Raw genomic sequence first — 21763 nt, forward strand, 5'->3', positions numbered from 1 at the left:
GATATCGTGGATACTACATGATGTTAAAGTGGGATGTTTTTAGTTCTCATTACCATTGACATAAAAGAGATCAGCATTTAAATCAAACATAACAAAACTGAACAAAATTGTTCTAAATATTATTGTGGTATCCATTATAACTGTATTATTCTAATAGGGATTTTACAGAATTTTATTACTTTTTATATTAGTTTCCTGGGGCTGCCGTAACAAAATACTACAAACTAGATGACTTTGAACAACAGAAATTTATTCTCTCTTAGTTCTGGAGGCTAGAAGTTCAAATCAAGATGTAGGCAAGGCTGTGCTCCCTCTGAAGACTCTAGGGAAGGGTCCTTCCTTGACTCTTCCAGCTTCTAGTGGCTCCTGGCATTCCTTGGCTTGTGGCAGCATCACTCCAGTCCTGGCTCCATATTCTAATGTCCATCTTCTCCTTTTGTGTATCTGTGTCTCTACTTGGCCTTCTTACAAGAACACCAGTCATTGGATTCAGGGCTCACACTAATCCAGAGCGACCTCATTTTAGCTTAATTAATTACACCTGCAAAGACTATTTCCAAATAAGGTCACATTCTGAATTTCTGGGTGAACATGAGTTTTAGGGGACACTATTAAACAATTTTAAAGTGTTCTTTACCTGAATTTCAGAAACCGTGGTGCCACTGTTTGTACTATCAGATGAACAAAAGTAGTGCTGTGACAGCACCCCGAATTGGGGTGATCCTGGGTCTGGGTATGGCAAAGCTGTGTGCATTTTTCTTGGCTATCCTGACCTGCATCAGGGGTGATCTGTGTCCTTAACTGCTCCGATAACTCCAACAGAGGGGACCCAAACAGGAAGAAAATTTATGGGCTCGTCTAGGGCATTCGGGGGCCATAGCCCTTTTTTCCCTCCTCATTTCTTCCCCTCCTCCCTTCCCCCAGCAAGTAGGACAAACTAAACTCTACTTACTTATCTGTAGCATAGTGGTAGGCTGTGTTGGAGATAATTTTTTCCTGTTATTTTATCTTATCTTCAGGCCAAGAGACAAAAATTATGGCTAATAAAAAAATGTTCTTTCAAGAGTTGCTGTCTCATTAGGGGGAGAGCAGCTAGAAGTACATAGCAAGGTGTGCATAAGATTTTGTGTGAGAGACTGACCTGATCCGTAAACTCTCACTTAAAGCACAATTTTTAAAAAAAAAAAAAAGTCCTTTCAGATAGAAAGCTGTTTTTTCGGGAAGCTGGGAGACCATCATCTCCCCTTTCCCTTCTCCTTACCTTGGCAAGTGGAACAGAGCTGAAATCTACCAGACATGTTTAACATTAGATCAGTGGTTGTGTATTAGAGGAGCATATAAATGGAATAACACAATCTTGAAAACAAAGAGAGCCCCCAGTTGGGCTGGACTATAAGAAAGAAAATGATACTGGTGAGGAGTGAGCTTCTTGGATCAAGTAGACACGTGAGACTGTGTGTGCAGCTCCTGTCTGCAGGGGAGGTGAGAAGGCAGAGGGGGGCAGAAGCTGGCTGAATAGACACAGGAATATAGCAAGGTGCATGTAAGGTTTTGTATGAGGGACTGACTTGATTTGTAAACTTTCACTTAAAGCACAATAAAAATTAAAAGAAATGATCACTTGTTGAATTTTGTAGTAGAATCAGAGAATTATATCACAATTATCTGAAATGGTTATTAAAGTACTCCTTCCAACAACAACAAAAAAAAAGAGCCCCCAAAAGGCTCAAATAATGTGTATCAAACTGGTAGTATCTAAAGGTGCACACACTCTCGTGTGCACTGACCAGGCCAGCCCCAGTACGGAAAAAGAGAAAGAGGATTCTGGCAGCATTTCTTCCAGCTCCTCTCCTGTCCCTAAGATCTATTAGGGCTATGTGGCTTAAATTCAGCAGCTCTGTTTTAAAATACCCACTCAGGCTAGATGGTTCTAAATAGAACTAATGACTGCCAGAAAAGAAAGGCCTGTAGGAACTTGCTCTGATGTCTATAAACAGATCGGTAGAAGGGAGCAGAACATTCTATCAGCCATAGCTCTTGTCTCTTGACATGAGGATGAAATAAAATAATAGGAAAAAAATTACCTCCAACACAGCCTGCCACTATTCTACAGATAACTAAGGTAAAGGAGAGTTTAGTCTGTCATCTCTCCATTTATTTGTGTTTGATTGAATTTGTTCAGTAATTCATTGTAAATATCCACTCAGTAGCATAAGGTGCTAAAGGTCTGACTGGGGTTGGGGGGGGCGGGGGTAATAGACAAAACAGGCTTGGAAAACGGAGTGGGTGAAAGTTTTTATCGAAACTCTTCAGTAAGTTCAGCATAATTCTTAGCTCAACAGGTAATTGATAAAATCAACTCCAGTTATCATTTGTAAAAGGGATAAGAGGATAATGGGGTTAAAGGAGTCCTGAAACTATATTAAACTTATTGTTTGAAACGCTGATTCATAGCCAAGAAAAAACAATTTCGACCTTTTATCCCTATTATCTTTTTCTAAGACTTCATAAGGAAATAATACAGTGTAAGGAGAAGTTCAGTGCCTAAATAACCTACTCAACGATGGTGTAGAAAAACTTCGGTGGAAAGTGGCTATGTCAGTGGTTTTCAAATTTATCTGTTCAGTAGAACTACCTGGGGTCTTTAAAACATTCCAAAGCCCAGGCCGTACTTCAGTCCAATTATCTCACAGCCTCTGGGGGTGGGACACAGGCATCAGGCGATCCCAGTGAGAGACAAGTTCGGAATCATTAGCCTGTGTAATGTTATGGTTATCATTTATCATATTGAAAGACTATTAATGATTATAAGATTTATGTGCATCACTGTTTTATATTAATATTTTGTAATTTTCACAACTTCCCTCTTTTATGTAGTGTAATTCCTTTCCAGTGTTTCTTCTACTTTCAAGAATAAAAATATTTGTTTTAATATCAGTCTGTATTAGCTTACTTGCTGAAACCATGCTTGTGATTTTTTTCTTTTTTCTTATACCAACAGGAATTGGCAGCAATGAAACAGATTCTTATTAATATGCGTAGTAAGCCTCATGAGGGCAGCTTACTTCTTACCAAAAAGGATTCAAAAACTGTGACAGAAAATCAGAAATCAGAGACTCTGGATGTGCCTAGAGAACATGATAACAATATATTCATACCCACACCAACACTCTTTGTAAGTATAATTAAGAAAAAACTTAGAGTTGTAATATCTCTGATTTTCATTAAATATATTTTGCTGAACTCTCTTAAATTTCATTCATGTTGGTTTTAAAATAATTTTAATACGTTTATGGGGGGCATTGAAAGATTATATTAATCCATTTTCTGAATATATTACCTGTCTTACAGTTAGTATTTGTGTCTTTTGTTTTCAATTAACATATAGGACTTACCCAGAAATGACCCTAAATCTAGAGCTTACATCACCCAAGTCTCCAGGGACTAATTATAGGGAAATCAGAAAGCCATTTTATATAATTTTTTTTTAATTTACTTCAGAATAAAAGGTATGCAAAATAACACCTGCCTCCTTTTATTTGTAAAATAGTATATTTTGCTCTAAGGGTTTCTTCATAAAGTATAAAAACAATCGTATTAAACTAGACTGAAATTAATTTGTGCACAGAAATTAGGCAAAGAAAAAGAAACTAGAAAATTTGGGATAAAAGGTAGAGAAAATAAATTATGGAATATTGAAAATGATATACTTTAACAAGTAATAAGAATGGAAATAAAAAGGCAACAGAGTCAAAGTAGAAGGAACATTAAATATTTTACTTTTATTCAACATTGTTTCCCAACAATTCTTTCATTCCTCAGGGGAAAGACTCAAAACTAGGAAGATTTCCTCTAAGATATTCTGATTCAGTGAGTCCCCAGAATTTGATTTTTTTAAACTCCCTACATAGTTATAATAATCAGTCAAGTATGGGAACTTCTGATCTAAGCCATTTCATTATACATTTGGATAATGCTACTCAAGATCAGTGAGATTGGAGAGATTTCTTAATGAATATATAATTCAACCTCCTTTGTCTTTTTGTTTTTAGTTTTTTTTTTTTTTTAATGATACAGAGTTACAATCTAGATCACGTAAGAAATAATTGCTGTAAGAATACATGTGGTGGTAATGGAGACTGAGCTGACAGGATGGAGAAACAGGAAGCCTAGATTGACCAACCTGGGCTTTAGGGACTTCAGCAGCTGAGCACATGGATATTATCCTCTAGTGGTACATCAGCTTCTCTTTGTGTATATGTTGCTCTCCTAGTTCTGCTTACTCATAGTTTCTACTTCCTCGTAACTTTACCTTACTCAGAACCCTTTGTGCTGAGTCGTGTTTCTGTGCACACTTTCTTTATGTACTCATATAACCTAATTCTCCCTTTATTTTCCTAGAGCAAGAAGCTAACTGGTGCAGCTTATCCTTGTTGCATGATAATCCTATGTGGCAAGACTTCTTAAGGTTATTAGCCAGCCTTTTGAATAGCTGCTCTTGAGTCATGTACTACCCCATCACCTTCCCCATCTCTCCCACCCCTATCAGCAACTGTGGCTATTGAGCAGATATAGCTGCCTGGAGCTATTTATTTAGATGGACTGTGCCTATGGAAGTTTTCCTTAGAAAGGGGGCTGAGATGATGGCACAAAGTATGTCTGTTATGTTATAAGCTATAGGAAGAATACATGTTGAATATATAGACATTAATGTGAAAAGTAGGGTTAGATGAAAACCACAGGATACAACCAGGTACTTAAAGCTTGTCGGCACCCTCTAATCTGCTTTTCTCACCCACCCTGTTTCAGTCAATGAACTATTCCTTCTGACCCTGACCCTCCTACATTTCTAACTTTAACTTGGAAACCTAAATCTGACTTCTGAAATCCAGACTGTCTCCAGTACATAAGCAGTAGTTGTTGTTGTAGTTGTTACGTGCCATCGAGTCAGTTCTGACTCATAGCGACCCTATGTACAACAAAATGAAACTGCCCGGTCCTGCACCATCCTAATTGTATGCTTGAGCCCGTTGTTGCAGCCACTGTGTCAGTCCATCTCAGTGAGGGTCTTCTTCTTTTTCGATGGCCTTCTACTTTACCAAGCATGATGTCCTTCTCCAGGGACTGACCCTTCCTGATAACATGTCCAAAATATGTGAGACGTAGTCTTGCCATCCTTGCTTCTAAGGAGCATTCTGGCTGTACTTCTTCCAAGACAGATTTGTTTTTCTTCTTCTGGCAGTCCATGGTATGTATATTCAATATTCTTCACCAACACCATAATGCAAAGACATCAATTCTTCTTATTATTATTGTTATTATGTTCTTTAGGTGAACATTTGCAGAACAAACTAGCTTCTCATTAAACAATTAGTACACATATTGTTTTGTGACATTAGTTACCAACCCTTCTCGACCTTGGGTTCCCTATTATCAGCTTGCCTGTTCCGTCCTGCCTTCTAGTCCTTGCCACTTGGCTGGTGTGCCCCTTTAGTCTAATTTTTTTTTTATGGGATTGTCCAATCTTTGGCTGAAGGGTGAACCTCAGGAGTGACTTCATTACTGAACTAGAAGCGTGTCCGGGGACCTTACTCTCAGGGTTTCTCCAGTCTGTGTTCAGGCCAGTAAGTCTGGTCTTCTTTTGTGAGTTAGGATTTTGTTCTACATTTTCCTCTGGCTCTGTCCAGAACCCTCTGTTGTGATCGCTGTCAGAGCAGTTAGTGGTGGTAGCTGGGCACCATCTAGTTGTACTGGACTTAGTCTGGTAGAGGCTGTGGTAGTTGTGGTTCATTAGTCCTTTGGACTAATCTTTCCCTTGTATCTTTGGTTTTCTTCATTCTACCTTGCTCTAGACAGGGTGGGACTAGTGGAGTGTCTTAGGTGGCCACTCACAGGCTTTTTCAAAACCTCAGACACTACCCACCAAAATAGAATGTAGAATATTTTCTTTATAAACTATGTTATGCCAATTGAGCTAGATGTTCCCTGAGACCATGGTCCCCACAGCCCTCAGCACAGTAATTCGGTTCCTCAGGGAATTTGGATGTGTCTATGCAGCAAAGGCGCCACTTCCTCTTCAGCCTTCCTCATTCATTGTCCAGCTTCTCCATGCGTATGAGACGATTGAAAACACTACGGCTTGGGTCAGGTACACCTTAGCCTTCAAGGTGACATCTTTGCTTTTCAACACTAAAGAGATCTTTTGCAGCAGATTTGCCCAATGCAATGCATCTTTTGATTTTTCAACTCCTGCTTCCATGGGTGTCGAGTGTGGATCCAAGGAAATGAAATCCTTGACAACTTCGGTTTTTTCTCCACTTATCGTGATGTTGCTTATTGGTCCAGTTGTGAGGATGCTTGTACCATTAAGATTTTTAAACCCTTGTGGCACAGTGGTTAAGAGCTTGGCTGCTAACCAAAAGGTTGGCAGTTCATATCCACCAGCTGCTCCTTGGAAACCCTATGGGGTAGTTCTCCTCTGTCCTGCAGGGTCACTATGAGTCAGATTCGACTCGAGGACAGTGGGTTTGGGTTTGGTTTTTTTTTTTTTTTTTTTTTTCCCTAGGATTTTCCTCAGTACCTCAAGATAAGGTCACTCAGTGAGAATAAAATTAAGAAGATTCAAACTGTAAAATATTAAGTGGGTAGGGTTTTTCTTTACTTCTTTTTGCGCATCTGTATTTTTTTTTTCCCCTACCATAAGCTTTATCTCTTTTATAATATGGAGAACATTTTCAAAAGAAGTTATGAAGTCAGTTGTGTCCTAACAAAAACTGAAAGGTAACACTGTCCCTGGGTGGCGCAAACAGTTTGCTCTCAACTACTAACCAAAAGGCTTGTGGTTCCAACCCACCCAGCAGTGCCACAAAAGAAAGACCTGATGCTCTGCATCCATAATGATTACAGCCAAGAAAACATTATGGAACAGTTTTGCTCTGTAACACATGGGGTTGCCACGAGGCTGAGTCAACACAACAGAATCAACTCCAGGGCAATGGGTGGGTCGGTCGGTCAGTCAGTTGGTTTTAATACTGTAAACCAGTCAAATCAAGGCTGTGTGCTAATGCAAAATTAGTAATGTGAACTGACCGGATGACCTGGGCCTTTTCTTATCTGTAAAATGGGAAGAGAAGTTACATGAAATGAGATCTGGACTGCTTACATGCTATGATTCTCTTAGGACACACATCATAATTTTTACAGTTATTCTTTTGAATATTTTCAACCTTCCATAACCATGTTTTTTTAATATTTTCTCTGATCTTATCTTGTTAATAAGGAATTTATGATTCAGATATTTGAAAATAATATCTAATAATTTCCTAATCTTACAGTTTCATAACTGAAATGAAAATAATGTTTCTAACTTACTTCTGAATCCCTTGGCTGAAATTATTTGATGTTGGCATTTTTTCCTGCTAGAAGATTCAAGGATGGATGGGTAAATGAACGTATGGGTGCATGTTTGTATGTACGTTGAAAATGTGAGGAAACGTACACGTACGACCACTGCTAAGTGGGTAATGGGGTGGGTGCTGCACTACGATGTGGAGGAGGAGGGAAATTGGGACGTTTTACTTTATGTGCTTTTACATCATATGAATGTTTCGTAGTACACATGTGGTATTATGTATGAAGACAGCCCCATAAGGAGCATTTTACGTAAAAGCGCAAGCCATTGAAATCACAGGTGCGATGGAGTATTTGGATGTTGAATACACAAAGACTAGATTGAACTATAGAATGTAAGTGCTTTAAGGACAAAAGCTGTATTCCATTGCCTTGCACAGCTCATGAACAAAGCCAACCCTTAAATATTTGCCATTGGAGGAGGAAAAAATAACAATTATTTGCCTCCCCAGTTTAGTTAGGTTGGCTGTTAAAACTCTAAACTATATGGGGAACTTTAGTATTAAGCTAAACCACCCAAAAAAAAACCCAAACCCATTGCTTTAGAGTTGATTTCGACTCATAGCAACCCTATAGGACCAGGTAGAGCTGCCCCATAGAGTTTCCAAGGCTGTAATCTTTACTGAAGCAGGCTGCCATATCTTTCTCTGGCAGAGCAGCTGGTGGGTTCAAACTGCTGACCTTGCGGTTAGCAGTCAGACGCTTAACCACTGCAACCCCCGGGCACCCTACCTAAACCACAAGGAGAATGAGAGCAGCCTAATAGTGCCACTTCGGCCACGAACAAAATGTCAGCCTATTGCATTCAGAAACACTCAGTTCTTTCCCACTAATCATCTGCCTTCTCTCAAGGTGGCTTTTAACTGTGCTGGCCTATTTTTTTCTAGCCTCACTTGTCTCCTAAGAAAAACTGGAGCTCTACTAATCCTCTTTGCAGCAACATACCTTTTTCCTTCGAGAGCAGCTTGGGAATCTTTCAGTAGTTGTCTGCTGCCCTTCTATGCCAGAATACCGTTTATACTTAGAATTCACATCATTGTCACTAATTTCTGAATATCTCCCTAAAAGTACAGATTCTAACAACCTGTTTGTAGATTGTAGGCATTAAAATAAGAGTCTTAACTGCAAGTAGAGTGGGCAACATGGAAAGAATATGCAGGACCAGGATAAAGTGTATGAAGTGCTACAGTGAGTTTATGGTAAGGTTTAAAGCTTAGCATGTATTGGTTATCTCATTGGCTAGCATATGTTGGAGGGGTAAATTAAGCTTATGTAATTTCTACATAAATGAACGCTGTGATTCTCTGGAAGTAATTCAGAAGGCTACACATGGTCATCTGGAAGGGAAAAGAAATGTTCAGATGAGTACAGTTCACTTCAACAAGTTCATACCATCTCTATATGTAAAGGATTGAGTTGTGTCCCCCAAAAATATGTGTCAATGTGGTTAGGCCATGTGTAGTTGTCCTCCATTTTGTGATTTTCCTATGTGTTATAAATCATAATCTCTGCCTGTGGCTAAAAGGATTACTCAGGTCACCTCCCTAATCCAAAAGAGAGTTTCCCTGGGGTGTGGCCTGTACCACCTTTTATCTCTCAAGAGAGAAAAAGAAAGGGAAGCAAGCAGAGAGTTGGGGACCTCATACCACCAAGAAAGCAGCATCTTTTGGACCTGGGGTCCCTGTACCTGACAAGGACCTTCCTTCAGAGCCGACAGAGAAAGCCTTCCCCTGGAGCTGACACCCTGAATTTGGACTTTAGCCCACTTTACTGTGAGGCAATAAATTTCTCTTTGTTAAAGGCATCCACTTGTGGTATTCCTGTTATGGCAGCACGAGATGACTAAGGCACTATGCAAGAACCTATAGCAGACATAGGATATTTGATCATAATGTACAGAATCAGCTTTAAAGACACCCCTACTCTGGAATCAAGGAAAAGTAAACAAACAACAGTATATAAGGTGAAATTGGCAGACAAGGGAAATAGAAACTACTGTGGAATTCAGAGAAAGAACAGATACTCAATGTTGGCAGGCTCTGGGAAAGCCTTGTGAGAAAGAATATTTGAGCTTGGCCTTAAAGAATGGCTAGGATTTTGGCAGGTGAAGATATCAGGTTAGAGTTAGAAATTCCAAGTGGAAAGAAAATACATTATTCATAAAGTATTTTCTAACTTGTGTCCTTTTCATTATTCAAGAATAGGATATTTAGTATGTATTTTCTTTATCTAGATTTTATTCCTGTCTTAGTCCATTCTTACATCTGACTTCAGTCATTTCACCACCTAGTAACACTTTCCTTTAGGAAAAAAGGGGGAAAAAATGTAGGTAGGTTATTATTGTTCACGAGGAAAATTCTATAATTTTCTTCAAAAATTGAACTTAGAGCTGAGGGCTGGGGACTGTTGTCTCGGGGAACATCTGTCTAGCTCAACTGGTACAACATAACTTATAAAGAAAATGTTCTACATCCTACTTTGGTGAGTAGCATCTGGGGTCCTAAAAGCTTGTGAGCGGCCATCTAAGATACTCCACTGGTCCTGCCCTGTCTGGAGCAAGAGAGAGTGAAGAAGACCAAAGACACAAGGGAAAGATTAGTCCAAAGGACTAATGGACCACATCTACCACAGCCTCCACCAGGCTGAGTCCAGCACAACTAGATGGTAACAGCCTACCAGCACCGACTGCACTGACAGGGATCACAATAGAAGGTCCCAGACAGAGCTGGAGAAAATGTAGAACAAAACTCTAACTCAGAAAAAAAGATCAGACTTACTGGCCTGACAGAAACAGGAGAAACCTGAGAGTATGGCCCCCAGACACCCTTTTGGCTCAGTAATGAAGTCACTCCTAAGGTTCACCCTTCAGCCAAAGACTAGACAGGCCCATAAAATAAAACAAGACTAATGGGCACACCAGCCAAGGGGCAAGGACAAGAAGGCAGGAGGGGACAGGAAAGCTGGTAATAGGGAGCCCAAGGTCAAGAAGGGGAGAGTGTTGACATGTCGTGGGGTTGACAACCAACGTCACAAAGCAACATGTGTATTAATTGTTTAATGAGAAACTAATTTGCTCTGTAAACCTGCATCTAAAATACAATTAAAAAAAAAATTGGGCTTAGTGGTTATTTGTAATATAGTAATGTAATGAGTACAATTGAATGTATTAAGACAAACCAAAAAAACCAAACCCAGTGCCGTCAAGTCGATTCCGACTCAGAGCGACCCCATAGGACAGAGTAGAACTGCCCCATAGAGTTTCCGAGGAGCACCTGGCGGATTCAAACTGCCGACCCTTTAGTTAGCAGTCATAGCACTTAACCACTATGCCACCAGGGTTTCCGTATTAAGACAAGTGACACAGAGTGCCTCATTGGGCTAGCACTGCTACAGTGCCTCCCAACCTTGTTCACATTGTAACATACGTGGAAATGTATAATATTTGTATGAGACACTGGGATAAATGAACTTTGTAGGTAGACTGAAGGGACTGCAGCCACCCCAGGCCCTGCCCGTGGCATTGGGGGCTGAGGGTCCAGTAGCTCATCATACCTGTGACACTTTCTTGGTACATTTTTTTTGGATGCTCTGATCTCACTGAGGAGCCCTGGTTGCGCAATGGTTGAGAATTTGGCTGTTAACCAAAAGGTAGGCAGTTTGAATCTACTAGCCACTCCTTGGGAACTGTCTGGGGCAGTTCTACTCTGTCCTATAGATTGGCTGTGAATTGGAATCAACTGGAAGGCAACCGGTTTAACTGGTTCTGATCTCACTGAGCTTGTCAACTTTTAATGTTGAAACTAGTTTTATCTCACCCAAGTGTGATCAGACCTCAAGATATCTGGCTATATGTAGTTACATTTTAAAAATAAAAAAATTTCAATTTCTAGTATCAGGACTATTCATTGTAGCCTCTTCCTGATGTAAGTTAGCTTATTAAGGAATTTCTGATATAGATGTAGGACCAGGAGGGTTGAATGATCTCAAAAGGTTTCATCTAGTGGTAGATTGACTTGGTAGAATCTTTCCTAGATTCGTTTAAGTTGGGCCCCACTTATAAGCACTGGTAAGTATTTATTTATTTGACTCTCAGTTTATAGCTTTTTCAGACAACAAAATAATTATATCTATTAGACGTAGTCTTAAGTTTCCTTAGAGAAGTGGTACTGGTTAAACACTAATAGATTCTTAATCTGTACCTCTTTCTCTAGATTCCAGGAGTGTCTACCAGGTTTATTATGTCAGCGTTTATCAGTTATCATTCTTCCTCATTTTAACATACTTTCTCAATATGTTGTGATCTCCAAGTTATGTATTAATGTTTTAGTTGGCTACTTTTGGATGGCACAAGAGTTCCTATCTTATCAGTTATTTATCTCCAGAATCACATTGTTACATAGTAAATTACTTCTGGTAGATTTCCAGTTAATCCTGTAACTTGCTTCTGCCACAGCTTCCTGGGCTTTTCCTAAATCTGGAATACAGCTTACTGTGCGGCCTGTAACACTTCACTAACAACCCAAGGTTTTAATTAATGTTAATCTATACTGTTTCTTTATAACAATGACATATATAATTAACTTAAACCAGCACATAAAAATTAAGGCAATTGTTCCCAGTGTAAAAAGGCTACCTGTAAATAATTTACATGTGTAAGATTACAGCCCCAGGTCGTTATGAGTCGGAATCGACTCAGGGCAACAATAACAAAATAATGTGAACTATATGTATATATCAAATATATATGTGTATATACAGAACTTCACATAATGGAACCTGCTGGGGTCTTAAATTAAAAAAAAAAAAAACAGAAATGTGAAATAGCCAGAAAATAAAGGCCCTCCTGAATTTAAAGGTTAATTATTTTAATAACTGAGGAGGCATATAAAAATTTGTTATATAAAGCACCATCATATGTGTACTATGGGTAAATATCTTTATTAAGACAGTAGTATAAAAGAAACACTACTGTTCAAACAAGTCAGTGGAATTAAAATAAAACAGTTAATTGCATATCAGAATTATTTTATTGTGCCCATTTTTTGAACAGTTATCTAATAGGAGTCAGCACGCTTTTTTTTGTAAAGGGCAAGGTAGTAAATATTTTCGGCTTTGTGAGCCACATATAGCCTCAGCTGCATATTTTGTGTTTTGAGTTTCTTTTTTTTTCTTACCTTTCTTTAAAAATGTCAAAACCATTCTTAACAGGAAGTTCATCCAAAAACAGTTGACGGGCCATAGTTTGCCGATCCCTGATCTAAGTCGAGTTACTCAATACTAATGAAGATTTTGTAAAGGCTTAGAAACTTCCAGTGTCTGAAACATAGAGCCATCACTAATGGAGAGTACCTCATTGACTGAAATATCTAGGAGTGAAGAATGTACATTTAATGAGCATCAAAAATCAACTTTCCGCAATCATAATTATCTACTTAGAGTTTGTTTGAATTTTGGTAATGATTAGACTTTGGTACTGAGATAGATGAGAAATCACTAGGACATATTCTATCCTAATGTGATTGGCAGAGAACTTGAATTTCAGACAATAATATGACTGAGAGCAGAAGTTCATCAATACAAGTATTGAACATACCAGTGAATTTGAATACAGCAGAACATGTTGCTTCCATACCTTACTGGTTATTATCATTTCTACTCAATATTTGGGATGTTTCTTAGAATCATAAATACTGCCCATCATGCTGATAAGGATAATGTTGCCTGATTATGTGGACTCTTTACTATAAGGTCGCTATGAGTCGGAATTGACTCTATGGCACTGGGTTTGGTTGGTTTGGTATTATTGCATTGTTGTTAGTGGCATTTTCTTTCATGTTGCATAGGGGGAATTCTTAAGTAATAACTTTCATGAGACTTTGTGGTTAGACTGAAACAAAACTGAGAGGCTTCTGTCGTGGCAGATCCAAACAACATTCATTCATGTATTCATTCAAAAAATGTTTATTGAATCTCTACTTCATGCCAAGTACTATTCTTTCCAGGCAGTGGGGATTTAAAAAATCTTGACTCCATGAAACTTACATTCTTGGCTGGAGATAGACTATAACTAACAAAAATATGTGTACGTGTATATGGATATATATATATGAAGTCCAAATGTGAGAAATGGTATAAAGTAAAATAAAACAGGAAGATGAAAAAATGGGGAGGGGTGACCTTCCTGAGAAGGTGACAATGAAATAAAGACTTTAAGGAAGTTAGAGCACATGCTCAGGGTTTTTGAGCAGCTGGATTTTTCTAGATTCCATCATTATCTTATAATATGTAGGAAATTTTAAATGGCAGCATACCTAGATAAAAATAGATTCTGATAGAAACCTATTTTGCTGTTAAATACAGAAGAGTTTAGGTCCTATTACTTCATTTGTTTTTTTTGTTTTTTCATTTTTCCTATTTAGAGTGCAAAATATATAATAAAATATGACTTTTTTTTACAGCAAAATCCAAGTTACTAACATTAGAAACAATGCTGCCATTTCTCAAAACAATTTTTTTTATTTTTTACACTTAAAGATTACTCATTTTTACCTCCCTAATTTTTTTTTTTTTAATTATTGTACTTAAGATGAAGGTTTACAGAACAAACTAGCTTCTCATTAAACAGTTAGTACACATATTGTTTTGTGACGGTGGCTACCAGCCCCACAACCTGTCAACACTCTCCCTTCTCGACCTTGAGTTCCCTCTTACAAGTTTTCCTGTCCCCTCCTGCTTTCTAGTCCTTGCCCCTGGGCTGGCATGTCCATTTAGTCTCATTTTGTTTTACGGGCCTGTCTAACCTTTGGCTGAAGTTGACAGAGAGAGAAAGCCTTCCCCTAGAGTTAGTACTCTGAATTTGGACTTCTAACCTAAACCGTGAGAGAATAAATTTCTGTTTATTAAAGCCATCCACTTGTGGTATTTCTATTATTACAGCACTAGGTGACTAAGGCAGAGGACTGCTTCATTTCATTATTTTATTGTTATTTATATTTAGTTAAATTCATTATTATTCACGCACTGTTGTTATTAGGTGCCTTTGAGTTGATTCCAACTCATCGTAACCCTATGTACAACAGAACGAAACACTGCCCAGTCCTGCACCATCCTCTCAGTCGTGGCTATGCTTGAGCCCATGGTTGCAGCCACTGTGTCAATCCATGTCATTGAGGGTCTTCCTCTTTTTCGCAGACGCTCTACCAAGCATGATGTCCTCCTCCAGGGACTAGTCCCTCCTAATAACATATCCAAAGTTCGTGACACAAAGTCCACCATCTTTGCTTCTAAAGAGCATTCCGGTTGTACTTAGTAACCTTAGTAGATCATTTAACCCGTCAAAGTCTGAGTTAACAAATCCATAAAATGTAGGTGCACCACTCCTAGGCCTGAACAGGCAATGGGAAGGGAGTGGGGCCTCCTTATGGAAACTTTGGTCTTCCATAGAAGAATTTAATTACTACCAAACTGTGGCCTGGCAAAGAAAGAGCTGGGGAATAAATACCCTCATTTCCTCTCCCACCTACAAACCGTTTGTGCCTCCCATTGGCTGAACCTAACCAGAAACCAGAAGGCAAGGCTGGCAGCCTCCTGGGGCTCAGAGCAGGTTCAACAAGAATGGAGAGTAAATCTGAGAACACACAGAATACCCAGCACAGGTATTTTTTGTTCTCTCCATATTACATACGAATAACTGAGAAGTCATTCACTTCCCCAAGCTTACAAAACTAGTACATGGCTGGAGCCTGTCTCCTCCCAGGGCCTGTGCTTTAACCATTGTGCTGTACTGTGCTCAAAACCATACAAAGTCAAAGGAAGCATGGACTACAGACCAGGCGCTTTACTGTGTACTGAAGATACAACATTAAACAAGATAAACACTGTAAATTATTTGAGGAAAAAAGTCAGCATCTTTAGGAATTGTGTTCTGCTAGTTCAGTATCCTAAGCAAATTGTTTAGTCTCTCAGATAAAGGCCTGGAGATAAGCATTTCAGGGCTGATACGTGGCCTTATGGAGCCCTGGTGGTACAGTGGTTAAGAGCTCGGCTGCTAACCAAAAGGTCAGCAGTTGGAATTCACCATCCGCTCCTTGGAAACCCTATGGGGCAGTTCTACTCTGTACTATAATAGGGTCGCTGTGAGTCAGAATCGACTCAGCAGTGACGAGTTACAGGTACGGTACACAGTGATTAAAGTGCTTAGCTGCTAACCAAAAGGTTGGTGCCTCAAAACCACAGCCGCTCAGCGGGAGAAAGATACATAGCAGTCTGCTCCCGTAAAGATTACAGCCTAGGAAACCCTATGGGGCAGTTCCGACTCAGACTCAACTTGATGTGTTGTGTAAGATGTGTCTTTATGAAGTTATCAGGGCTAGATCCCTTCTGCCCTTTTCAACCATCCTTCGTGTTGTGTGGCTTCTGTTCTCAGATTCATAATATGGTTGCAATAGCCTTGGCCATCCCTTCTGCATTCTAAGCAGGAAGCAAAAGGAAGGGGTGGGGCCAAGACCATCTCCCATTGTAAAGGAGTTTTCCCATAAGCTGTTCAACATACATCGCATTGGCCAGAACTTAGTCATATGGCCACACCTCCCAGCAAAGTGGGCTGATAAATGTCATCTTCAACTGGGTGAGCACATTGGTGCCCTAATAAAATCAGAACTCTGTTGTCAAGACTAGATAAGCAGCAGCCGATGTCATATGGTTTTATTCATTTTTATATTCCCCAGTATCTAACACAAGGACCTGGCTCATAGTAAGTACTCAATAAATGCTATTGAAGTAATCTCAACTACAAATGATTTAGTTCAAAAGAAAGGATTAAAAGTAAATATGGAATGATCCTAAAGGGCCCTGTCTTCTAAGTTAAATTTCGTTGGAACAAGACAGTGATGATGACAATCACGCACAAAATAACCTGGCAATAAGGAACATACATTAATCCTATGGGAGCGAACCAAGAAGTTAATTTAAAATAGTTGTGATCGAAGGTCTGAAAACTCACCTTAAGTTGTGGACAAGCATTTACTGGGCAAATCTCCCACATTAACACATCTAAAGAAAGGATGTATAGCTTATGGGGGAAGGGATTGAATGCTATGGCCCAGACACAGGTAAAAGGAGAGCGGGTAGAACTCCCCCTGAAATTCTTGTACTGCTTTTTTTGAATATGTTGTTTTAGATGCCGTGGAGTCGATTCTGACTCATAGCAACCCCATGTGACAGTTAGACTGCCCCGTAGGGTTTTCTGGGCTATAATCCTTACAGGAACAGATCAGCAGGTGATCTGGGGGGCCGCTGGGTGGGTTCAAACTGCCAGCCTTTTGATTAGAAGTCAGACACTCAACCATTGCACCACCAGGGCTTCTTTTTTGACCACAATGGCTTCTTTTTAATATGAAGTTTTTATTTACTCTTTCCCCATACAAATATAATAGTAATAAAACTTTTCATATCAGTTGATTAAGAAAATGCAAATGTACAAACAAATTCTGTACCATTTGCTATGATCCTGAGGATGTATAACTTGGACTGTAGAAATTGCTTTCAAATTATTTTGTCTAGGATCCACAGTTAAGAAAACCATTTTATATTGTGACTGAGTGATGATCACAGTTTCTCAAACCAGAAGTTACCTTACTGTGGCAGTTACTCAGATATTTCTATTTTTTCTCAATTCTTATCTTTATCCACTAAATTGTATTTTGTAACCCATAGGTAGAGACCTGCATTTGAAAAACACCAGCATAGACATTCTTCTGTCACTGGGAATACTGAGAGGCTTAGACTTTTTCACCGACCCATCTTTTCCAGTCACCCAGACTTTTTAGATGATATGAGAGAACCAAGCAATGCTGTTTTACTCTTAAGACTTGTCCTTATGTTCTGTGGCTATAAAAAACAAATAAAGCACTAATAAAACTGACAGACTTTCCTAACCAAATGACGAATTTATTTCTCATCACTGATTAATAAACTAGCATTCTGGCCTGCACTTTGGTTTCTTTTGGGTTTGATTAGCTTCAGCCACTTTTGAATTCTCTTGATAGACAGCATCTGACCTTTTCCAAGTGGCTTCTTTATTTTGCCCATGGAAGTATCTTTCTATAGCCAAACACAGAAAGACAAATATTGTATGTTTTCCTGTATGGTTCTACTTACATGAAATATCTAGAAAAGGCAACTTTATAGAGACAGACAGTAGATTAGCATTTACCATGGGCTGGAGGGAGGAAAGAATGGGGAGTTAATGCTTAATGGGCCCAGAGTTTCCGTTTTGTGCGATGAAGTTCTGGAAACACATAGAGATGGTAGTTGTACAACACCGTGAATGTAATTAATGCCACTGAATTGTACACTTAAAAATTGTCAAAATAGCAAAAACTTATGTGTCATATATATTATCACAATAAAATAGAATTTAGGGACTATTTAGAATGGATAATAAGAGGTGAAAAGGAGGAGAAATCTAAGATGAAGAGGAATCTAGCATTCCTGGTTTAAGTGACTGAGCAAATACTGATAAAAAAAAATAGCATTCACCAAAACAGAGAATATGGAGGAGTTGGGGAGTTCACGTTAACATACTGAATTTTAGTTGTTTGTGGGGACCATCCATGTGAAAGCATTTGTAGCTCAAGTTAGAGATACGAGTTTTTAAATAAGGGGGAAGGAGAGGGCTCACTGACTTATTTAAGTGGTAATTTTAGTTGGCCACAGCCATGAATAAGTTCAGAGGAGCTGATCACTGATGTTACTTCCAACATTTTGTGCATCAGGTATAACATATAAAACAATATTGGAAAGATAATGTGTACTTACCTATATGCCTATTTTCATATGTGTGTGCATGTGTATATATACACATACATATATATGTGTGTGTACGTATAAACCAAAAAACCAAATCCGTTGTCGTCAAGTTGATTCCAACTCATATCGGCCCTAATAGGACAGAGTAGAACAGCCCTATAGGGTTTCCAAGGAGCAGCTGGTGGATTCGAACTGCTGATGTTTTGGTTAGCAGCTGAACATTTAACCACTATAAGAAAAAAAAAAAAAAAAATTTTTTTTTTTTTTTTACCGCTAGGGCTCCAGCCAAACCCTCAACTCCAACTCAGCAACCCTATAGGACAGAATTTCTAAGGAGTGACTGGTGGATTTGAACTGCCGACCTTTTGGTTAGCAGCCTGAACTCTTAACCATTACACCACCAGGGCTCCAAAGAGTTGTTATTAGGTGCCATCCAGTCGGTTTCAACTCACAGCTATCCTATGTACAACAGAAGGAAATACTGCCCAGTCCTGCGCCATCCTCAGAATCGTTGCTATGTTTGAACCCATCGTTGCAGCCACTGTGTCAGTCCGTCTCATTGAGGCTCTTTGTCTTTTTTGCTAACCCTCTACTTTACCAAGCATGATGTCTTTCTCCAGGGAGTGGTCCCTCATGGTGACATATCCAAAGCATATGAGATGACGTCTTACCATCCTCACTTCTAAATAGCATTCTGGCTGTACTTCTTCCAAGACAGATTTGTTCATTCTTCTGGCAGTCAGTGATATATTCAGTGTTCTTCACCAACACTATAATTCAGAGGCATCAGTTCTTCCTTATTCGTTTTCCAGCTTTCACATGCATGTGAGACAATTGAAAATACCACAGCTTGAATCAGGGACACCTTAGTCCTCAAGGTGCCATCTTTACTTTTGAACACTTCTAAGAGGTCTTTTGCAACAGATTTGCCCAATGCAAACGTCATTTGATTTCTTGACTGCTGCTTCCATGAGTGATGGTTGTGGATCCAAGTAAAACGAAGTCCTTGACAACTTCAGCATTTTCTCAGTTTATCATGATGTTGCTTATTGGTCCAATTGGGAAGATTTTTGTTTTCTTTATGTTGAGGTATAATCCATACTGATGACTGTAGACTTGGATCTTCATCAGTTAGTGCTTCAAGTCCTCTTTACCTTCAGCAAACAAGGTCATGTCATCTCCATGTCGCAGGTTGTTAATGAGTCTTGCTCCAGTCTTGATGCAGTGTTCTTTGTATGGTCCAGCTTCTCAGATTATTTGCTCAGCATACAGATTGCATAAGTATGGTGAAAGGATACAACCCTGACACACACCTTTCCTGAGTTTAAGTCATGTAATATCTCCTTGTTCTGTTCTTATGACTGCCTCTTGGTCTATGTACAGGTTCCACATGAGCACAATTAAGTGTTCTGGAGTTCCCCTTCTTCGCAATGTTACCTGTAATTTGTTATGATCCACGCAGTCAAGTGTATATATTTAGGAATGTGGTCCTTCTTAGTGTTAAGCAGATATAAGTGGGAAAGGAGTAAACTGCATATTTAATTGACTGTAATTTACTGTAGGAAGGGGCAATGTTTTATTCTGTTATACATAAGGATGACATGAATTGGAGCTGACTCAGTGGCAACTAACAGCAGCAATCTATTGTATGAAATAGGATGCTTGGATTGGAATCATTGCCTTATGTAAGGAGTTCTGAGTGCTTTGTCTGAAACAGTTCCCTCCCCCTCCCCACCCCAGTTGTTTGGGTTTTCTTGTTTTGTTTTAGTATGCTGTACAGCCCAGCACTTTTCAGGCTGAAATGATTGAGCAAGAAACGAAGCAGCACTCTGGTAAATGCTTAGCATGTCAGAAGATCTAAAACAAAATAATCCAGACATAGTAATTCTTCAATGAATATTTATTATGTGGATGAATAGCCATATCTATACAGATAAGACAACTAAGAAGAAGTTTTGTCCTTGATTTTTATAATTCTCTTTGAAAATAGAATCAGTTCACAGGATATGTTAAATACAGGCTTTGAGCCCCGCCCTCCCACCCCACCCCCCCAAAAAGAAAAACCACAGATGTGTTTTCTTCTACATACATACCGATTGTTTCTGTTACAAGACAAAACTTTTGGCTTAAGCAACCTTTTGATTTAAGGAAAGCAATTATTTACTGCAGTTTTACATAAAAAGCCTCAATGTATGTACTTAGCTCTGTGAATTGCCTCTCTTGACCTACTTACAAACATTTTACTTGATTTTTTTTTTTTTTTCTTTTTTACAGACCAAAAAAGAAGCACCTGAATTGTCCAAGAAAGTAAAGATAAAGACCTAGAATTTTGGACGGATTTGCAATTTCTTTGTTTACTCTGGATATTTTTTTTTCTGATGGAAAAAGCTTATCTTAATCATGAACCTGACTTTTTTTTTAAATAACTAATTTAGAAGTTTATTTTAATTTAATGTTAAATTAACATTTTGGCATAATAATCAAAATATAGTATACTTTCTATTTGGTGTTATCAATTTTGATACAGAATAAAGTATACTGTATTTATTATTTAAATTTTGGAGCTTTCCTAATTGTTCAATACGTTTCAAAGTGTGTGGCTAAGACATTTTACATTTTAAAAAACTAAGAATCGTTCGTGAACTGTACTAGAAGACATTTCAAATATCTAATAATGGTGGTCAGATACCGTATGGATGGATACGGACTGCTCATTCTTTGGGCACTGTTTTTCCTTATATTTCATATTATTATTAACCAATAAAATTTGGTAGAAGGTCTGCTATACCATTGGTCAACTAAAAATCCGGCGGAAAGTCTGTTGTTAAATTGGTCAAAATAATGCTGGTCCAGATGCTGTATGGACAAAATTTCTTGTCATTAAATGTGTTCCCTTTCTTGTTTAAGATCCATAATTTAAAAAAGAGAGAGAAAGGGAGGAAGGAAAATTGTGGTGGGGGGGGTGTCTGTATGTATTTTTTAACCTGATATATATTCTCAATCTTGACACTATTGACATTTTAGGTCAGATAATTCTTTGTTTGGTGAGATGAGAGGTAGTGGGTAGTAGGATGTGAGGCAGTCCCATGTATTGTAGGATTTTTAGCAGCATCGTGGCATTCACCACCAGATGCCAGTAGCAAACCCACCCTCCCCCATTTGTGACAAGCAAAAAATGTCTCATGTTCTCTGAGTGGCAAACCACCCCCCACCCCTCGCCGCCCCACCAGTGAAGAATCAGTGCTATACATATCAATGATTATTATTGTAGATGTGAGAAAAGAATGCTATCTCTTCGGTGTGTTCTTTGAAGTCAAAATGCTGTGCCCTTAGTTGAGTCTGAAAAAACAGGAAAACCCTTTGATAATAATATATGCTCGAACAGCTATTTTTGGCCTAAAAATCCTAGTCTCATCCTCTCTTTTTGTTTCATTTGAATACATCTTGCAATATATGACTTTCTACAACACAGCGTTTCTCAGGCATGCATTTTAAATCCAGGATGACTATAGTTCATTCAAACTAAATTAACTTGAAGACATAA

General features: G+C 38.7%; 1 protein-coding gene across 2 annotated transcripts in view; it reads left to right on the forward strand.

The window, feature by feature from the left end:
• Positions 1-20684, forward strand: part of PIBF1 (progesterone immunomodulatory binding factor 1) — a 237629-nt gene extending 216945 nt beyond the window's left edge. The window contains exons 17-18 of one of the 2 annotated variants that reach the window (XM_049853427.1): positions 3002-3175; positions 20494-20684. In XM_049853427.1, the coding sequence (XP_049709384.1) occupies positions 3002-3175; positions 20494-20544 (225 nt within the window). In that variant the 3' untranslated portion in view covers positions 20545-20684. Of the gene's footprint in view, positions 1-3001; positions 3176-17124; positions 17446-20493 lie in introns of those variants that run through there. The other variant, XM_049853428.1, reaches the window with a different exon arrangement.
• Positions 20685-21763: the final 1079 nt, after the last annotated feature.

Source organism: Elephas maximus, chromosome 14 (assembly GCF_024166365.1).
Source record: "Elephas maximus indicus isolate mEleMax1 chromosome 14, mEleMax1 primary haplotype, whole genome shotgun sequence".
Classification (NCBI taxonomy): domain Eukaryota; kingdom Metazoa; phylum Chordata; class Mammalia; order Proboscidea; family Elephantidae; genus Elephas; species Elephas maximus.